The 19719-nt window shown below is 44.6% G+C and overlaps 1 protein-coding gene across 3 annotated transcripts in view; it reads left to right on the forward strand.

Annotated features, from left to right (window-relative positions):
- LOC123520337 (potassium voltage-gated channel protein Shaker-like) overlaps positions 1–19719 on the forward strand; it is a 624445-nt gene that overhangs the window by 198314 nt on the left and 406412 nt on the right. The window contains exon 1 of one of the 3 annotated variants that reach the window (XM_045282550.1): positions 5434–5571. The exons of the other annotated variants lie outside the window; for them this stretch is intronic. Coding sequence (XP_045138485.1) covers positions 5501–5571 — 71 coding nt within the window. The 5' untranslated portion in view covers positions 5434–5500. Of the gene's footprint in view, positions 1–5433; positions 5572–19719 lie in introns of those variants that run through there. 3 annotated transcript variants of the gene reach the window in all.

A 19719-nucleotide genomic window follows, 5' to 3' on the forward strand; every position in this document is an offset into this window, starting at 1 on the left:
ACACACACACACACACACACACACACACACACACACACACACACAGAGAGAGAGAGAGAGAGAGAGAGAGAGAGAGAGAGATCATTGGCCTTATCTCCTCACCCTGACCTTCCTGTGGTATTTTGGTCCGCGGCTCGTAAATACCAGGTCAGTCCGCACCGTGGAGTCTGGACACCGTTAGCCTGGCCGCCGAGACGGTCCCGCAGGGGCGGCTGTCCCTTCCGTCACCTTTCTTTCCTGTCTTTCTTGTTCCGGAGTTCTCTGAAGGGTTGTTGTTGAATATTTTGCAGATGAAAAACTGCCGCTCTCTTGTCAATGCAGGAAATGTTTTAGGAGTATTTCAGTGAAGATTTGTGGATAAAAGGTATTTCATTTTGTTGATCTACTTTGATTTACAGAACATTAATAATTACATTTAGTCAAATATTTTTAATTAGATAAGAAAAGTTGGCTTCTCGTTCCATTTCTTTGAATGTTATAGTTTTTTGTTTTGTTTTTATGATGGTATATATGAATTATGCCTTCCTATTTCCTTTACATTGTCTTTCTCTTCTGTTCATGTTGTTTGGATGTTTGACGGTAAATCCAATGAGGAGAGCCACTTACTGAGACAAGTTCTTCCATGGTTGCTCCACTCCTCGATCTTATTTGATCCTGTGCGGAGCATTTTTTTTCCTCTTAATACTTTTATTTGTCATCATTAAGCTGTGAGAACCTAACTTCAAATAGCTTCAGACAGGACAACTATCAGCAATGTAATGTAGCGCTGGAGAAGAATGTAATACTCTTCTTATATGGGAACCCGGAAATCCTACATACATCTTGTCTTCCTTGACCTTGTTCTCTTCCCGTGCTCTCTCTCGGCTTCCCTTGTCCTTGGCGGGCCGGACTAATGCGTGCCATAGAGACACGAAGACCAAGTCAACACCGTTCTCTCTGCGCTGTTTGTCTTTGGTATTTACTTTGACACACCGAATTCCCCTAAACGAGTAAAGTCTTACTATTTGTCTTCATTCAATTTTCTAGTCATTGTAACACCGTGCAGGCCTCTCTGCCTCACTCCACTGCTCGTGTGGAGACTGGCGTTAACCTTGCCGCTCCTTAGGGTGAATTGGATGCTACGGCCTTGGCAGCCCTTAGCAGTGCCGTGGTGAAGGACGTGGTGGTGCCCCCGGTAAGACTTGCATCACATTTCTCCTGGAGTTGTGATAATGTGCCCTCGGCCATTATGGATTTAGCTCTTATAGGTTCGATTTATTACACTGTCATTATGATATGTGTGTGTGTGTTTGTGTGTGTGTGTGTGTGTGTGTGTGTGTGTGTGTGTGTGTGTGTGTGTAATTCACCACCACGGTCGTCTGCTGGTCATCCAGCCAGTCTTCCCATTACGGAGCGAGCTCAGAGCTAGGACCGATCTGAGACCACTGAGACACACTCCACACACCCGGAAAGCGAGGCCACAACCCCTCGAGTTACATCCCGTACCTATTTACTGCTAAGTGAACACACCCTACACATTAAGACGCTTGCCCATTTGCCTCGCCGCTTTCCAAGACTCGAACCCGGACCCTCTCGATTGTGAGTCGAGCGTGCTAACCACTACACTACGCGGTGTGTGTGTTTGTGTGTGTGTGTGTGTGTGTGTGTGTGTGTGTGTGTGTGTGTGTGTGTGTGTGTGTGTGTGTGTGTGTGTATGAAATAGCTTGATTTTCTTTAGGGGTTTCATGCGTTTGTTTGCATTAATGGACGTTTTATGTTTCAAGTTTTATTAGTTACAAGTTTTTATAAAAAACATTTTGATGGACCGTACCTTCTAAGTCTTCTTGTAATATTTGGTTGTGGTCAATATCTATCTATCCCTCTATCTATTTATCTGTTTATCTGTGTGTGTGTGTGTGTGTGTGTGTGTGTGTGTGTGTGTGTGTGTGTGTGTGTGTGTGTGTGTGTGTGTATGCACACCTCACACTTCTTGCAGAAGGGTGAGGTGTGTTGTGCAGCCAAGTATCATCATCAGTATCAGCTGCCTCTTAACCGACCACTTAAGTCACGTCACTCGATCATTTCCCCGGACACAGCACCACGGACGGCCCGCCAGTTATAAATACACAAGCGGATCAGCACTTCATTTATCTCAGGTGGCCGAGCAGTTAATAACGAGAAATATAGGCCATGCTGTATTACGACCTCCATATATACAGTGTCAGTCCTCATCTGGTCACTCTTATCAAGCTAGACTAACCCCTTCCTCTTCCTCTTCCTCTTCCTCCTCCTTTACCTTCCATTTTCCTGCTTCTCTTCCTCCGGCCTCTGTTTAATTCTGTGTCGTGTCGGTGGCTGGTGGTGAGTTTTTCCTGCAGGTAATACTACTAATATCAACTTATACTTAACACCATACCCTCCTCCTTTCCCTTTCCCTCTCTCCCCTCTCCCTCCCTTCCCATCTCTTTCCCTCCTTGCCTCTCCTCCCCTTCCCCGGTGTTAGGCTTACATCGCCAAGTGGCTCCCTTCACATCGGCTATCTGTCTGTCAACATAACTCTCTCCCCCACAGTCTCTCTCTCTCTCTCTCTCTCTCTCTCTCTCTCTCTCTCTCTCTCTCTCTCTCACTTCCATAATAAGCCTGTGAATGACTCCTATCTGCGTGATCCTCCTCCCTTCTTTCGCCTCCTTGGCCTGGTGGTTTCCGATCACGCAACGCTAAGCCATCGACCACCTGTTTTTCTCGTCGGTCACTCACAGAGAGAAAGCCTTTCATTGTACCGTGGATGCGCTGCCCCAACACGCCTGGCACTTCCCGTGGACTTTGGCGACGCTTTCCTGCTCCAAAAAACAAGCTCCAGATTTCATGACGCAACGTTATAGTCATTTTTATTGTCCTATTCTTTCAAATCCGGTCGTTTATAATAACTTGGATGTAGAACAGGAGAGAAAAAAACAGTATGGAGGATTATTTTTTGTATTATCTCCCTCCATAACCTTATTTATTTCCAGTTGATTGGATAAAAAACGGAGGAAACGAGAGAGGAAACTTCAGAAATAAAATGGAGAGAGAGAGAGACGAGAATTGATTTGTAATTATTTAGATATAAGCAGAGGAGGAGGCAGGGAATTTTATAACACGAGGTGGAAGAGGACGAGGACGAAGACGAGCTGGAGGAGGAGGAGGAGGAGAAGGATTGGTGACGGTTGTAGTGACGTCTGAGAAATTAACGAGAACAATATGGTTGAGATGCCTCTGGGCTTGGCTGGTGCTCGCCCTGCTCTCGTCTGGGGTGCGGTGGGGCTGTACAGTACTGCCGGAGTGGGAGGTGATGCTGGGCTGTGTTTGGAGGCACTAATTGGTTTTCCTTTGTGGTGAGTGACGGTTTGTTCTTGTCCTGTGTGACCGGCGAAGAACGATTAGCGGAGGGGAACGAGATGTGGAAAACCAATTAAAAGCTGCAGAAGTAAAAGGTCAAAATGTCAAATGAATGGAATAGAGGGAAAAGAAAAGTTTAAGGACGTAAGGTAAACTTGTAATTTTATGACTCGTTTCTTGGTAAAATTCCTTCATAAAAATCATATTCCATTTAGTGAGGCAACTTTATGAGTGTGAATATTAAGCAGTAACATTAATTATCTACATATATTTTAAAAGCAGGCTAGTATTAACCGCCTTAAGAGTGAATATTGCAACAAAGTGTGATGTACATGTTTTCTTATCTGTGAAGTGGCGCGTGTTATTATCAGCATTTTAAATCAAGTCTCCGATTGGGTATAAATTAGTCTTATCAGAACCTTTAAACACGATGGCAAATTGCATCTCGCCTTGCAGTTTGCTGCCCAAAAATAAACGTGCCGCCGCTCCACTTGTTCTCTCGATGCCGAGGACCTGGTTAGTGGTGATTCGATGCCTCGTGCTGCTTGTATGGCTCTCTCTCTCTCTCTCTCTCTCTCTCTCTCTCTCTCTCTCTCTCTCTCTCTCTCTCATACCGCAGTGCAGTCTTCCTCTGTATGATTCCTGGATGATTCTTGCCGCTGACCGGAACGCTGGCTTAGTTGTAGTCCATACAGGATGTAATCATTTTTTTCTTTTCTTCCCTTAGCTATCTGTGTGTGTGTGTGTGTGTGTGTGTGTGTGTGTGTGTGTGTGTGTGTGTGTGTGTGTGTGTGTGTGTGTGTAATTAATGAAGAGTTTTTTTTTTCAAAAGTTTCTTGCTGTTTCTTTATCGTCATGGTGTGTATCTTCCCATTTCGCACGATGCAATTTCTTACACACACACACACACACACACACACACACACACACACACACACACACACACACACACACACACACACTGATGGCTAAGGAAAGAAGAAAAAGAAGAAGAAGAAGAAGGAGGAGGAAAAAAAAGCGACGTATGCCAGTATCTTAATCACATTTAGGAACGAATCAACATTGCTCAGTGCCAGAAGCAGTGCCAGCGGGGAGGAGGAGACTGTCTGAAATGGTGAAGCCTAACACTGCTGTAAATAAGAATTCCGCTCTTATTTCGATTCCACAACAAACACCCGCATCTCGGTGGGGATCATCCGGCGCGGTGTAAGATGTAGTGGTGTAGTCAGAGCTGTCTCGCTGCTGCTCAATAGTTGGTTCTTACGATTGATGGCAGTATTAGCGTCCCCGTGTAGCGAGAAGAGGGATGGATACTACTTTTTTTAAGGTGTGTGTGTGTGTGTGTGTGTGTGTGTGTGTGTGTGTGTGTGTGTGTGTGTGTGTGTGTGTGTGTGTGTGTGTGTGTGTGTGTGTGTGTTTGTGTGTGTGTATGTGTGTGAAAGTCATCTTGCTGGTAGCCATTTCCTTCTCTCTCTAGCTCAGTGAAGGGAACAAACTGGATAGCGAAAAAAATATGTGTATGCGATAAACACTTCAACATAATCACAAAATAAATCTAAAAAAACAACAGACATTACAAGCTTAATTTCATGAAAAAAAAGAATATATAAACAACAAGCACCATTTTAGACACGGGTGTTGTTGATCCGTAGTGTGTTTTGAGTGGATGGGTCGTTGTGGTGTACCTGTAGTGTAGCGAGCAGGGTGAAATAGTACTTCTGGAAACGCAATTGTTAACGCCGTCCATTCATGTTTACACAGGTGTCTAGCATGACGTGTGTGTGACGAAGTGATAGTGACGCTGTGGTAAATGGTGGTGTTGCGCGGAGGCTGCCACGTAACAGTGAGAACAAATGGTTACAGTGTCAGTGGTAGCGTTAGAGTAGACCCGATGGCAGCCGTGACGCCCCACTTCCCCCTCAAGGCCGCCTCGCGCGTCTCCTGACCTCGCGGGAACCGAACTGTGGGCCGAGGCGGAAGCAAGCCACGTCCCGGTCCTGTGAGGGAGTGGAGGGGACAGCGGAGGGCCAGGGGGGAGTAGTGGGGCTTGAGGGGGGTTGGGGGTGGCGGGAGTCCTGAAGAAGCCCCCTGAAGCCCCCAGCATCATCGAGGACATCAGCGTTACTACTCGTCTGGAAGCAAGATGGCCGCCGTGGCTGGAATCTATGGCCTTGGTGACGAGTCTGGACGAAGATACGTGCCAAGCAACTTGTCGTAAGTGTCGTCTCCTCATCTCTGCCTCTTTGACAATATATAGATAGGCTGAAAATATGATATCACTTCATATAGTGTTACCATTTGATATCAGTACAGTATTTCTTTTTGTTTTTGTTTGGTCCCTGTGCGTGCTCCCGACTTAACTCTATTTGTGGGAGAATAACGCAGACAACATTTTCATTCTAGCTCGCAAGGAAGACGAAAGTAAGACATAGGGTGGGCTTAGTATCGTGTGTGTTCTCCCGCATAGGCGGGGCGGCACCCTTTGCAGAGACAGCACAAAGTAGCCAAGATGTTTGCATAAGTATGTGAAGTTGGAGAAACACTGACTGCATGTGTTGGCCGTAGGATTGAGTCACCGCGGAGCACCTCGGCCGCTGCGACGTGGATGCACCAGTATATCTCTCGTGTGTTACTTGTCTTTTTTTTCAGGGTATGACAAATCTTACGTGCACCGCTGATATAAAGTTTACATTTGTGTGCATTGTGGTCTTCATGTAGCGCTTTTAGGCAACACATTTAGACACCTTGTACGTGTTTCGAGCAGTACAGTGTTGGTTTAGTTCCATGTAGTACGTACTTAAACCGTGTATGCAAGGAGGAAAGTGTCAAGGAGCGTGGTGAGGAACAAGGGACGCGTGTTCTCTGCGTAAGCCTGCCACTCCCGGCACTCAAGTCCTCAAGCTCACCATGTGTGGACAACCCAACCCTCTGCTTCCTTCCTCCGGCAGCGACGTAAGTGTCTTAAAATGTCTCCCTGGTCCTGCTCTAATTTGTTGAGGTGGGGAAAGTGAAAGATGCTCATATGTACTTCCGACAGAGTATTTACAGCTGAACCCTGCAGAGTAAACGAAAATTCTGCAGTTTACCACAGCCGTTATATCGTGTTTACTTTTCCAAGCTTGGGATTTAATAAAGTGATCCATAAATACCATCAGTCTCAGGTCCTGTCGCGGTGTCAACAGAGGGACGTGTTGGTGGGATTCGGCAGGGTATTTTTAATTGGGTGAAGTTAATGTTTCCGTTTCCATGACGTGGGTCGCTCTCCCCTTGCTGGCGTCCGTCACCACTGCTGGCCAGGTTTGGTGCTGCATCCCCTGGGAGCAGTGCATCGCCTTGCCTCGCTGCTCAAGGGAAGGGCAGAGGAAGGCGGCAGTGCATCACCACCTCCTGAGTTTGGGTTTCAGAGGGTGGTGACCGCACAACTCAGCGCGTGGGGATATTAATGTTCTCGGAGCTGACAGCCTCTGAACGTAAAATTAGTTTGATAGGCATTGGTTGGGTCTCAGGATGGATTAGGTAATAAAACTCGCAGCTGCAATGACAACGAGGCAAATCTTTATCTTATCTTACTCTTATCTGGTCATATCCTAGCTTTCTATAAACATGAGTGCAGGTAACTAATCATTAATCTGTCTTAACTGTCAAGGTATCCGAGTTTTGTCCCTTTAAAAACACGGACGGTAGAAACACACAGTGAGGAGAGAAGGGAATGTTTAAGGGTGGTCCAAAGAGGCGCCAGGACGAGGATAAGGTGAAGGGTAGGCGTGTGACTCCTCTTGGGAAGGAACGCCAACAACAATACTGCTAATGCGACGAACTGAGTAATAGATGGAGGGGAACGGGTGAACATACTCTCTCTCTCTCTCTCTCTCTCTCTCTCTCTCTCTCTCTCTCTCTCTCTCTCTCTCTCTCTCTCTCTCTCTCTCTCTCTGTCTGTCTTTCACTAATCCTTTCTCCATTTAAGTAAAGTCACGTATCATTCATAAAAGGTCTAAAAATATTGAGTGCTGTGGCTGATGAAGTGTTTTCTCGTAGTAGCTCCAGTTCAAAATGGATTACGAGGCAGCTTAAAGAGGAGGTGCTTGTAGGGGAGCACTGTGTAGGCTGACGCCATCGTCACGTTAGGCATTGCTGAATGTTTGCTTTATTTTTGCTCTCTTCTCATTGGTGTCTTTGTGGTTGAAGTAACGTAGCGGGGTTTATATATATATATATATATATATATATATATATATATATATATATATATATATATATATATATATATATATTAACCTCTTCAATACTGGGACGCATTTTTATATTGAGATTTGTGGGCGATTAGACTATTTCATTGACATTAGGAAGGCTTTATTGAGGTCAGAAGATTAATAGCCACAGTTTTCGCTCTTCAAATCCCCTCATATATGTTTTTGAAGCTGTATAAAATCACCATATAGCAAGAAGAATTAATATGGAAACCCGTCATGGTACTGAAGGGGCTAATAATGATAGTAGTAATGATAATAATGATGATGATATTTAGTGTTAAAATTTTATCGTTAAACATATAATTTACTTTAATTTTTCAGTTTTTACAATTATCATGACGTGCTTAATCGTGACGCAGATGTGACACTTTATGTTGATTTATGTTTCCACGGCCATCATTACGACCTCTCCTTGTTATTCATCAAGTAAATGGGCATTGTGTTTTATTCCTCTGATGGCAGCTCTTTTTTAACAATTTTTCACTAAAAGATTACTTGGTGACGTAAGCTCTCTCTCTCTCTCTCTCTCTCTCTCTCTCTCTCTCTCTCTCTCTCTCTCTCTCTCTCTCTCTCTCTCATTTCGTGGCATAATTCAAGATACTACAGTGCAAGCCGCGGGAAGGTGTAAAGGGAAGTAGAGTGCCAGCTCAGTGCCACGGGGTCAGGAGGAGCAGGTGGCGACACAGCGGCTGTCTACTCGTTCTCCTTGGCACTGGTGTTGAGGCGCGCTGTGTTCCTCGGTTGGGGGAAGGTGCTGCTGTCACTGCTGAGCCGAAAGGAACACGCAAGCAGGTGGCTGGTGGTACAGATCCATAGAACATAAAGATTTTACTACGTCATTGATTTTCAGGTGGTAGAGGAAAGTAACAAATGGTGTATTGATTGTGGCGGCACGTGATGGGGGTGACACGCACTCAAGGACAGCGGGTTAACACTCGGCAAGGCTGTACATGGATCGTAGGGCAGCGGGTCATTAACCTTATGTTCTTTGTGGACTGTGCTCATGTGTCCAGCCTTGTGTGTGTGGTGCTGAGGTACCGCAAAAAGGCGGTAAGGTTGAGTTGAAAGTGAACAGCAGACAATGGATGGGACATAATGCTTGTGTTGTCTTTACGCGCGCTAGTCATGCCTGCCTATCTCTCATTTGGAGGCTATTCGTTCCGCTGAGCCTGGACTGCGTGAACCTTTTTACTTCAGCGTGTGTTCAGGCGAGCGTGTGCCGGCTGGGATGTCACGGGGAACGCTGGGCTGCTGCCTCATAATTAACGCACATTTTTTAGCTTATGATTTATGTTCGGTTGTCGGCACAAACATTTGAGTCACAGCTGAGCTTCACGTTTTTTTTTTCTCTAGCAAGCATTGTTTAAACGTAATTTAATTAATTAAGTGTAAATAATCATGAATTGTATTATATAACATCTTAAATCATTATCTTCAGCATGTCCATTTCTCTAATGACTTTATCTGATGTGGGAGGATAATTACGTACAAATATATGATGCAGTTGCATTAAAGTGTTGTTTTTAACTGTCTTATTGCTGTTGTGCAAAAGAGAACACAGTGTGAAGCTGCCCTGTTTGTCTTTTGCTTTGTTGCCTCACACGGGTTTCACGAAACAGTGTGTAGTTCATGCGTGGCTGGTGGACACAGTTGTAAATATGACACACTTATTACAAACCCTGTGATACATATGTGCTACAGTCCTTCCCATGCCCGCCCCTTCTCGCCTCGCCATGCACGGCCTCGCGTCCCGCCGATGTCTCCAGTGTTCCCCGAGGCCAGCAAGGCGTCATCCCCGGTGTGCACAGGACTCGTCGTAATCTGAATCAATACATCGACCATTGCCTCCTCGCCTGGCAGGAGTAGTTACTTTGCCTAGATTAACACGAAGGAAGCCGTTGTCTCTCTGGCGTTTCTTGGAAGTTCTTTACAGGTGCTCGCAGCTTTGCCTCCTCGCCTCCCGCCTGTCACCACTGCTGGACTTACTGAGGCTGTGTGTGGACACGCACTGCTACCTTTTTATGTGTTGTTTTATTATATGAAATAAAGATGCATTACCTTAATGCCAACAACCTGTTGGACCAAGTCGAGATTAGGATTACATTACTTTGAAGTGTATATTCATGTGATGAAGACGGATTAATAAGAGAAAAATTTTCTTGATATTGGAAAATGTCAACTTTATGTTTCAAGATGTCTCTAAATCTGCTGCCATGAGCGGTTCTGTGTTTTGCCGTGGCGCTCATTGCCGCGTCATGGGTCTCCTCCGCACTTCTTGTTCTCTCTCCTCTTGTCCAGTTGTGCCACAAAATTTACTGCTGAACTCCACTCCACTTTTGTTGCTCATCAAGATTTAAACCGCGCCTCAAATCCTTCTTCTCTCTTTCCTCTAAGCTTTATGAATGGCCTCAGACTTTGTGTTTACCTTGGAAGTGAAATCACGCTTCTAGGAGTTGAGCAGCTTCATGTGACCGTAGACTGACTATCTCTCTCTCTCTCTCTCTCTCTCTCTCTCTCTCTCTCTCTCTCTCTCTCTCTCTCTCTCTCTCTCTCTCTCTTTATTACAAGATGCTGCACACAGTTTTTCTAGCTTTTCAGCACCACAGCCTGCCACGCATGTCCTTTGGTATCATGGATTAAAAAGAAGAGAAAAGAAAAGAAAAAACTCAACAAATATATATATCCTCACTTTCAAACCTAATTGCTCTTCATTCCAGTGCCGAAAAAAAAATGTAATCACACTCATTTTCTCTCTTTGCTTTTTTTCATTTTCCCGCGCAATGGACGCGAGAGGCCACATCAGAGCATCTCTTAAAAAAACCTCTCCATTGTACAAAATTGCACCAGGGACAGCAGCTGTGGCGGGGTAATGAGGGTGAGGCTAGATATTTGGTGTCTTCGTGGCGTTACTCTAAAAGTGAGGATGTGGGAAGGCAGCGGAGGGTGATGGGAAACGACACTGCGACGCTACTTTGATGGTGAAGCCGTTCAGAGACGTATGACCAGCCACGTTCAGATGACATACAGATGAGTCACCCATCAGGAAAGTAACAGTGGCGGGGAGCATCAGTCTTCTCGCTCAGCCTCACAGGAGCGTTGAGTTTAATCCTTTCAGTACAGGGACGCATTTCTATCTTGAGTTTTTAGGTGTCATTAGACGATTTTATTTACATTAGGAAGTGTTTATGAAGTTCAGAAGATTAATGGCCTGAGTCTTCACTATTTTAATCCTCACCTAAGTTTCTGAAGCTGTATAAAATCACCAAATAGTAAGAAGAGTGAATATGAAAACATGTCATGGTGCTAAAGAAGAGATTAAGGTGATGTAACTAATGTGACGAGCGTAGCGATGAAGCAGAACGATCAGGAGGAAAAAAGGAAGGATAGCAGGAAGAATGGAGAAGAAAGGGGACACTATACATATACTTTTTGTTTTAATGTGTAACATATCTGATGAAAGAATCTTATGAATTGGACCTACTTAATCTCTCTCTCTCTCTCTCTCTCTCTCTCTCTCTCTCTCTCTCTCTCTCTCTCTCTCTCTCTCTCTCTCTCTCTCTCTCTCTCTCTCTCTCTCTCTCTCTCTCTCTCTCTCTCTCTCTCTCTCTCTCTCTCTCTCTCTCCAGAAGCTGCTACAAGGTGCCTGAGGTGCCAACGACAGGCATTAATCAGAGTTTTCTCACACCTAAAAAGCGACTCCGCGGCGCGAACCAATTAAGATAAGGCGGTATGGGAGAATTTATTACACAGCAGTCTGCTCCCTAATTCATCTTCAGAAATTGTATGTTTAAAACGTAAACGAATTTCTCACAGGTCGTTAACATCGGTATAATTGTAGATTATGGCATTGAGAACCTTGTAATATCTGGCCAAGTATGGAGTCAACTTTAGTGAACATGTGTGAAGGTTGAGCTCGTTAGAAGAGGCTGATCTTTCCTGAACACTCCCTCCTCTCCTTCCCTCCCAGTCTATCTGAAGAAGGTTATTGGTGTTGTTAGTGGTATGTTTTGTCGTGGCGTGGCGTGGCGTGTCGTGATGTAGCGTATCAGTGGTTCTTTCTCCTCTGCCTTGTTGCCAGTGTAACCTACCCCAAGCTAATCACTTCCATATTTATGTAAGAACTTCGACATATATTTATCGTTCAAAAAAATTTGAAAGAAAAAAGTGAGTGATGGTCTCTTAAAACACGTGGGCTATAAGTTTAGTACGCGGAGATGATAAAGTTGACTAAGAGCTTCTTCAGACATTAATCATGTGATATGAATATTGACGGGAGTGGGTCAAGGGAGACTCCTCTTGCCTATCCCCTATGCTCTCTCTCTCTCTCTCTCTCTCTCTCTCTCTCTCTCTCTCTCTCATTGGGAATTTGGTTGGCCACAGGAAGAGAGTGAAATGTTGGAGTGTTTTTTGTGCCATTAAGAACACGGAGCATACTTAGCACCACATTAGCACCGTGAAGGTTAAGGACATTGAGAAACTGTGTGTGTGTGTGTGTGTGTGTGTGTGTGTGTGTGTGTGTGTGTGTGTGTGTGTGTGTGTGTGTGTGTGTGTTTGCTCATACTTATTTGTGTTCGTGGAAGTGTGTGGCTCCAAGTAGAAAATATGTGTAGTGTTTTATTAATTTTGTTATATTTGTTCATCACAGTACTGGCTTAAGATCGACGTTTCTCTAATGACAGTACCTCCGTTATTCCTTTTTTTTTTTTTTGTGGAATTTTTGCTGTCTTCCTCTTCTGACTTTTTCCTCGGCTGGTTCCTAACACACCGACACAAAATAATTGATTACCGTCGTGCGTTGTGTCGGTAGTTGTGTTTTAGCGGTAAATGGCGGTCACTTTCATCCCGTTGTGGCGTGAATCCTGCTCCTTCTCCGTTGTCTTGCCGGCGCCTTTCGGACTCTATTCTTACAGAGGAGATGATCCCTGTCTTTTCATGTCGCCCTCCTTCCTCTCCTCCGCACTCCCCGATGCTTATGACTGCAACAGATGGGCGATTGCTTGTGTGTCTGTCTGACGCCCCACGCGACACTTGCAGTAACACAGCACTGGTGAAGACTGAAGGAGTGACAATAGTCCTGTTTGGTGATTTGTGTTAGACGAAGAAACGATGAATATGCTCTCTCTCTCTCTCTCTCTCTCTCTCTCTCTCTCTCTCTCTCTCTCTCTCTCTCTCTCTCTCTCTCTCTCTCTCTCTCTCTGGGATGAATACCTCTTTATATCACCATGATGCACGTATATCTCGTCTCTATAATCGTCTTGCTGATCGCGATGGTGACTGTGTGGCTGCTGTTGCTGCTGCTGCTGTTGTTGCTACGTATGGTAAAGTTTGTCTTGGGCGTGACGATTATTTTGATTGTTCTGAAACTCTTTATGTAGATGCTCAGACACCCAGCTGTGGTTTGGTAAAGACTATATTTATTTTTTTCATTTTTTTTTTCACAGGAATGTTCATTATCCTAATCGCAGGCTCTTTAGCACCCCTATTTTTACTGTTTATTTACGTCATTTGCTCAACGAATGCTCTTAAAAACTTATGCTGACAAACACTTACCTTGTTTTCCTTCCTTGTGTTTAATGTGGCTGCCAAGAAACACTTACCTTTCTCCTCTTCATCACCTGCTACGAATCATATTTTTCGCTGATGTTTGCGTTCCGTCCTGATTCACTTCTATTTCTCGTGAGTTTCTGTAGGGTGTGCGGGTACGGCGCTGGGTAGACGTGCCAGTTGTATGAAATTATGAAGCAGCGACACGAAGAGTAAAAAAGGAAAGAATAGCGTTGCATAAACCATCTAGCAGCAGAATTAGAAGTAGTACAGAGGACGAAGAACAATGCTCAGGAAACAAAGTGGAGGCTATAACCAAGTGCGGTCGACACAACCTTCGGCAGGGGGCGGAGCAAGGCCCCGAGCTGCTGGTCCTGGCAGGGGTGCCGCGGGATAAGATCTGGGCGGCCGCGTGTGAAGCTCCCTCTTCCTCCAACTCGCTGAGATCTCAGAAACCTTGTGTTTTTGCGGCGCCGTCCTCTCCTTTGGGTCTGCTGAGAAAGCCCTCTTTCCGCCACTCCCTGTCAACACATACTGACTCACGATTTGTTTTTCCCGCGTGAACTCTCCCCACTCTTACCTCTCAGCAAGCAGTGGTGTGGTGGAAAATGGTGCCTGTCCTCAACGGTTCTGTTAAGACTCCATGTCTCCTTAAGTTTCATATATCCATTTTTGCACCAAGTTTCTTAAAAGTAGAGGATCTTCATATCATTGTCTGTGCTCTGTGCTTGTGTGTCTTCCCTCAGTGGGTAGCTGGTGATCACGGTTGCGTCACCCTTCTTTACTGGCCTTGTGGTTATCGCTTACCTCACGCTCATGAGTTCACGTGCATGCGCTCATCAATACTTCCTCTCCTTCGGGAATATTGTAGCTGCTGCACGTGAGACTCCTGGGATATTTTGAGCTTTTCTGATAGAGGTGCTACAGTACGTGAATGCGGTGATCGATGGGTCCTTGTAGCGAGGTGTTGTGAATGACCGGAGGAATCTGGTTCACTAGTCGGAGGCCCGATGCTTGGCGACTCAAGGCCCCGAGCAGCAGGAGTAATGGCTGCCGACAGAGACAGATAGCGTGAGGGAGTGTGGAAGGGAAGGCGGAGGGAGGGAGAGGGAAGAGTTAGGAGTCAGGGGAGGGGAAAAGGGACGGGGGAGGTTTCAGTGACCCTCTGCGGAACTTCTCTTTCATTAACTTTTGCCTCATTAATTTTAACTTTGCTCCGCCTCCGCTTATTTGACCAATTCCGTGACGTTAACTTTTGTGATTGCGAGACGATGGTTGTGAGGAATCAAACACACGCACACACACACACACACACACACACACACACACACACACACACACACACACACACACACACACACACACACACACACACACACACACACACACACACACACACATCCTTGTTCCCAGTAACTTTTTGACTTGCAGTGAATTGATGAGGGAAGGAGACATCATGATTGGGACATATCTCACTTAATTTATGGAAGCCCACAGGAATTTTTGAGATAGTTCACGCTTTCATTGCTGCATTCGCTATTAGGAAAGAAAAAAAAGTGATAGTATATATTAGATGAAATGCCTTGACTTGTTTATTGGCCTCTATTTAACAAAGAGGGATAGAAACAAATACACGTGTTAACCAGAAAGCCTACGTATGTGCGATATGCGGAAACGACCATAGTAAAAGGAGCATTTGTCTGATTGTTAAGGAAAGCAGGACTGTCTTCAATGCGCAGCGGTAACTTGGTCATCTGGTGCTGCTGGGGATCGCTCGGGCTTTGGTGGGACGGAAGCTGTTGTTCTTTTGTCTGACAGGAGGAATTGAAGCGCAGGCGAGACTGGAAGGAAGGTTCGTCAGACATTAATCTCAAAAGGCACCATCCCCCTGACCGTCTCCTCTTCCCTTCCCTTCCCTTCCCGTCCCCCGTCCCTTTTCTTCCCTTCCTTTCCTTTCGATGTCTTCTTTTCCATTCATCTTCAGACCCGTGACACACTTTTGCCTTCCTTTAATGGTTGCAAAATTCTCTCTCTCTCTCTCTCTCTCTCTCTCTCTCTCTCTCTCTCTCTCTCTCTCTCTCTCTCTCTCTCTCTCTCTCTCTCTCTCTCTCTCTCTCTCTCTCTCTCTCTCTCTCTCTCTCTCTCTCTCTCTCTCTCTCTCTCTCTCTCTCTCTCTCTCTCTCTCTCTCTCTCTCTCTCTCTCTCTCTCTCTCTCTCTCTCTCTCTCTCTCTCTCTCTCTAAGTCAATAGAATTACATAAGTGATACCCGAGAGAAGAAAGAAGTCCATTATTCAGAAACGCTTTGCTCTCAACATGACTATTTTCCAAGGCCGCAGAGATGATTAGTGGGGTTTTCAAGTGTTTCTTCCCTTAATAACGCAAAAATTCTGTCAGTCTGCCTCTGAAACCTCAAAAACCTCGACAATTTTAAATAAATCCTTTTGAAATAGTGGAGGTGAAATATATACGTGTCTGAGAATACGAGCCAGTGTTTCAATCTTTACTTATGAAATTTCCGCTTGCCTGTGATTACAATGTGGTGGAGTGTGCGTAGCTGCGATATCGGCCTAAGAAAAGGGAAACCAGACCTCATGCTACCTGCTGTGTCTGTTTGCATGTACTTCTGGCATTCCTCTGCTCGATTCACCCGCCTCAGAATTTACCGTAGTGGTTTGTAACAGGTGGCGTGACACGGTTCATCCAGTTACCTTTACAACACACGTCACTGTAGGCAAAGTAACTGTGTGTGTGTGTGTGTGTGTGTGTGTGTGTGTGTGTGTGTGTGTGTGTGTGTGTGTGTGTGTGTGTGTGTGTGTGTGTGTGTGTGTGTGTGTGTGTGTGTGTGGCTAACTTTCACAAAAGAACACACAGGAAGAACAGGCTGCTAAACTATTTAATCCTAACTAAGAGATTCGGGCTAAATAAAGTGAATGCTCCTCCTGTCATCATCATCATCATCATCATCATTACCATCATCATCATTACCACCATCATCATCATCATCACTTCTCATCAATTCCGTCACTCCTTCTCCAACAGTCTTTCTTTTTCACTTTCTTTTCCCATTTTGACAACCTACATCTAGTTTTTACCTTATTCTGGAGTTTCCTATTTTTTTTTATGTTTTCCCTTTCTTCCTATTTTTTTCTTATCTTCCCTTCCTTGCCCTATTTCTTATTTTTTCTTTTCCTTTTTTTTTTTTTTTTACTTTATTATAATCCTAGTCTGCCTCCTCCTCCTCCTCCTCCTCCTCCTCCTCCTCCTCCTCCTCCTCCTCCTCCTCTCTTCGCCTGCCCTTCCTTGCCTGTCTAGCTATCTTCATTACTGCCCTTGTGTTACCACCTCATGTTGCTGTCGACTTAACTGGGGAGCAAATATGCAGTGTTTATGGTAGCGTGTGCATGCTCACACACACACACACACACACACACACACACACACACACACACACACACACACACCGCGTAGTGTAGTGGTTAGCACGCTCGACTCACAATCGAGAGGGCCGGGTTCGAGTCCCGGTAAGCGGCGAGGCAAATGGGCAAGCCTCTTAATGTGTGGCCCCTGTTCACCTAGCAGTAAATAGGTACGGGATGTAACTCGAAGGGTTGTGGCTCGCTTTCCCGGTGTGTGTTGTGTGTTGATGTGGTCTCAGTCCTACCCGAAGATCTTTCTATGAGCTCTGAGCTCGCTCCGTAATGGGGAAGACTGGCTGGGTGACCAGCAGGCGATCGAAGTGAATTACACACACACACACACTTTTTCCGTTATTTTTGTTTTATTTTCTCATTTGCCTTAAGGGTTAACTTTTAAAAACGTATTTGTGTGGTGTTTTAGTAGCAGTGTTCGTTATTCCGTGTGTTTGGTTGCTGGTCACGTGACTAGAAAAAAATAAATCGATGAACGACCTTAGCCATTGCGATTTCTTACTTCGTGGAGACAGAATACAGGATGGAAGGGAGGGAGGATGGGAGGGAGGTAAGGGAGGGATGAGGGAAGGAGGCATTGTGAGAGGTAAAGGGGGGGAAGGACTCAGTGAAATAAATGCAGAGGGGAGAAGGTAGTAAAAAGAAAAGAAGGTACATGCAGGTCAACACTTGCAATTACACACACACACACACACACACACACACACACACACACACACACACACACACACACACACACACACACACACACATTTCTTTCCTTCCTTCGTTCGTCACGTGCATGCATACTTAGATAACACACACACACACACACACACACACACACACACACACACACACACACACACACACACACACACAGAGAGAGAGAGAGAGAGAGAGAGAGAGAGAGAGAGAGAGAGAGAGAGACATTCAAGTAGATTCTATAATGGAAGTCTTTAAGATATTCATTACGTTCAGCAGTTAAATACCACGACAATACTAAAATTGATTAGGATCTCTGCTTCATTCCTTGAGAGAAAAAAAATAGATAATTCACGTGAACAAACTCCTTTGAAATACCTCTTGGAATTGCTAATTTTCTTTACGTCTTTGCACCTTTGATCTTGTTATCGGGTGTCATAATTCTAATTACAGAACTACAAAAACAGAACTTATGTATCCGTAAACCACAAAGGGACCCGCTGTACACGTTTTTACACACTTGAGATGCCTATGGGTTAAGAACTATTGCAGCGAAGCCTAGTCACTCTTCACTTCTTTATCTTATTTTTTGTACTTTAATAAGAGTGATTTAACCTAATCAGTGACAGGTGCCCCGTCATTGTGGGAAACCCAGTCAAGGCTTCTCCAGGGTCGTAACAACGTGCATTGTATATACTGACAGTATCCCCACACGTATCCTTCACACTGCTGTCCGTTCAGTTCTCGACCTCTCGCTGTCTATCCCGAGCCGTCCATCACCCTCCATCACCTAGCGCCACCATCACCTGTGCTACTGACGTGCTTTCCAACACTCACCACCATCTTTCACCTGCTTCCTTCCCTCGCAGCCCACCTGTCGTCTGTCCCTCACCTGCCTTCACCGTGCTTATGGCCCTTTCGAACGTGGATAATCTTTTTTTGTGTGTGTATCGTCTTGTGTCTTCCACCTGCTGCCTTCTCTTACTCACCTGTGGCTGGATATTTCCGTTTATTCACTTCAGCATCTTCTATACGTGTTTGTCTCTTTGGTATTCTTTTTTATAGCCATTGTTGTGTTAGATATTAATGATTTTGTTCTTGTCTTTAATGCCTTCAGTGTCATGACGTGTTTTCATCTTGATTCTGCTTACTATTTAGGGATTTTATACAGCTCCAGAAACTTATGTGGGGATTGAAATAGTGAAGACCCTGGCCATTAATCTTCTGACCTCCATAAATTCTTAATAGTGTATATGAAATCGTCTTATCATACCCAAATTTAAGGTAAAATTTATAATAGTATTGAAGAGGTTAATTCTGTTTAACTATGAGTCTCCTGCGTACTGATAGTGGCGTCAAATATCGTACATCTATTTCCCCCTTCATTTAATTAGTCCTCACTATTAATCCCTTCAATAATAGGACACATTTTTACCTTGAGTGTTGGGTATGATTGTATTTTATTGACATTAGGAAGGATCTATGGAGGTCAAAATATTAATAGTCAAAGTCTTCACTATTGCAATTTCCAAGTCTATGAAGCTGTATAAAATCACCAAATAGTAAGCAGAATGAATATGGAAACGCGTCATAGTACTGAAGGTTTTAAAATGTGCACAGAAATACATCTAGTCAGACAGCAAACTTCGTACCAATTTCACCATTCCGCTTCCTCTTGCTTTCCCTTTTTCCTTCACCTCGCCAACACAGATGCCTTGAGGTGGGTCAGTAGGTGGGAAAAATGAGTCTCAAGGCGTATACGCAGCGATAGAAAGGGAGGAGGAAAGGTGCAATATATGTTAGGTCTATGAATGAGAGCTCGATCACATATATAGAAACGGGTCTTAAGTCTTTTTTCTAGAGTGTCAAAAGGATGAAGAAGACAAATTAAATGGAGTAAAATGATCTCAACCTCGATAGTTTCCTTTTTCCTGCAGTATTTCATAAACGGAGTGCATAAGCTGAAGGTTATAAGTCCAAATTAATCTCCTCATGTGTACCGTGACTAGCAATGACATCCGCTGCATTAGTACTGTCTGATATTGACTGTGTATGGAGTCGCCGTGTGATTTTCGTCGCCCTGTGTATACACGTTATCACCTTTGAATACTAAGCGTGCGTAGGAGTGTAAAGTGCACGAAAGCAATGGTAAGCAGTGTGGGTTCGGCATGGGATTTAGCCTCGTATTCTCAAACATTTCTATGCTTCACCTCCACTATTTCAAAAATGCTTTATCTAAATGTACACGATTTTTTTACGACTCTAGAGGCTTAATGTCACGACCTCTACAATATCAACTGGAGAAATACCCTTGAAAAACCCGGCTTATAATTTCTGTGACGCTGGAAAATAGTCGTGGTGAGAGAGCAAAGCGTTTCTGAATACGGACTTTACTATGCTCCATAAATCCAGTAACTGCAACTTGGAGAACCTTGTCAGAAGTTGGTGGAATTGA

This window comes from Portunus trituberculatus, chromosome 46 (genome assembly GCF_017591435.1).
Source record: "Portunus trituberculatus isolate SZX2019 chromosome 46, ASM1759143v1, whole genome shotgun sequence".
Classification (NCBI taxonomy): domain Eukaryota; kingdom Metazoa; phylum Arthropoda; class Malacostraca; order Decapoda; family Portunidae; genus Portunus; species Portunus trituberculatus.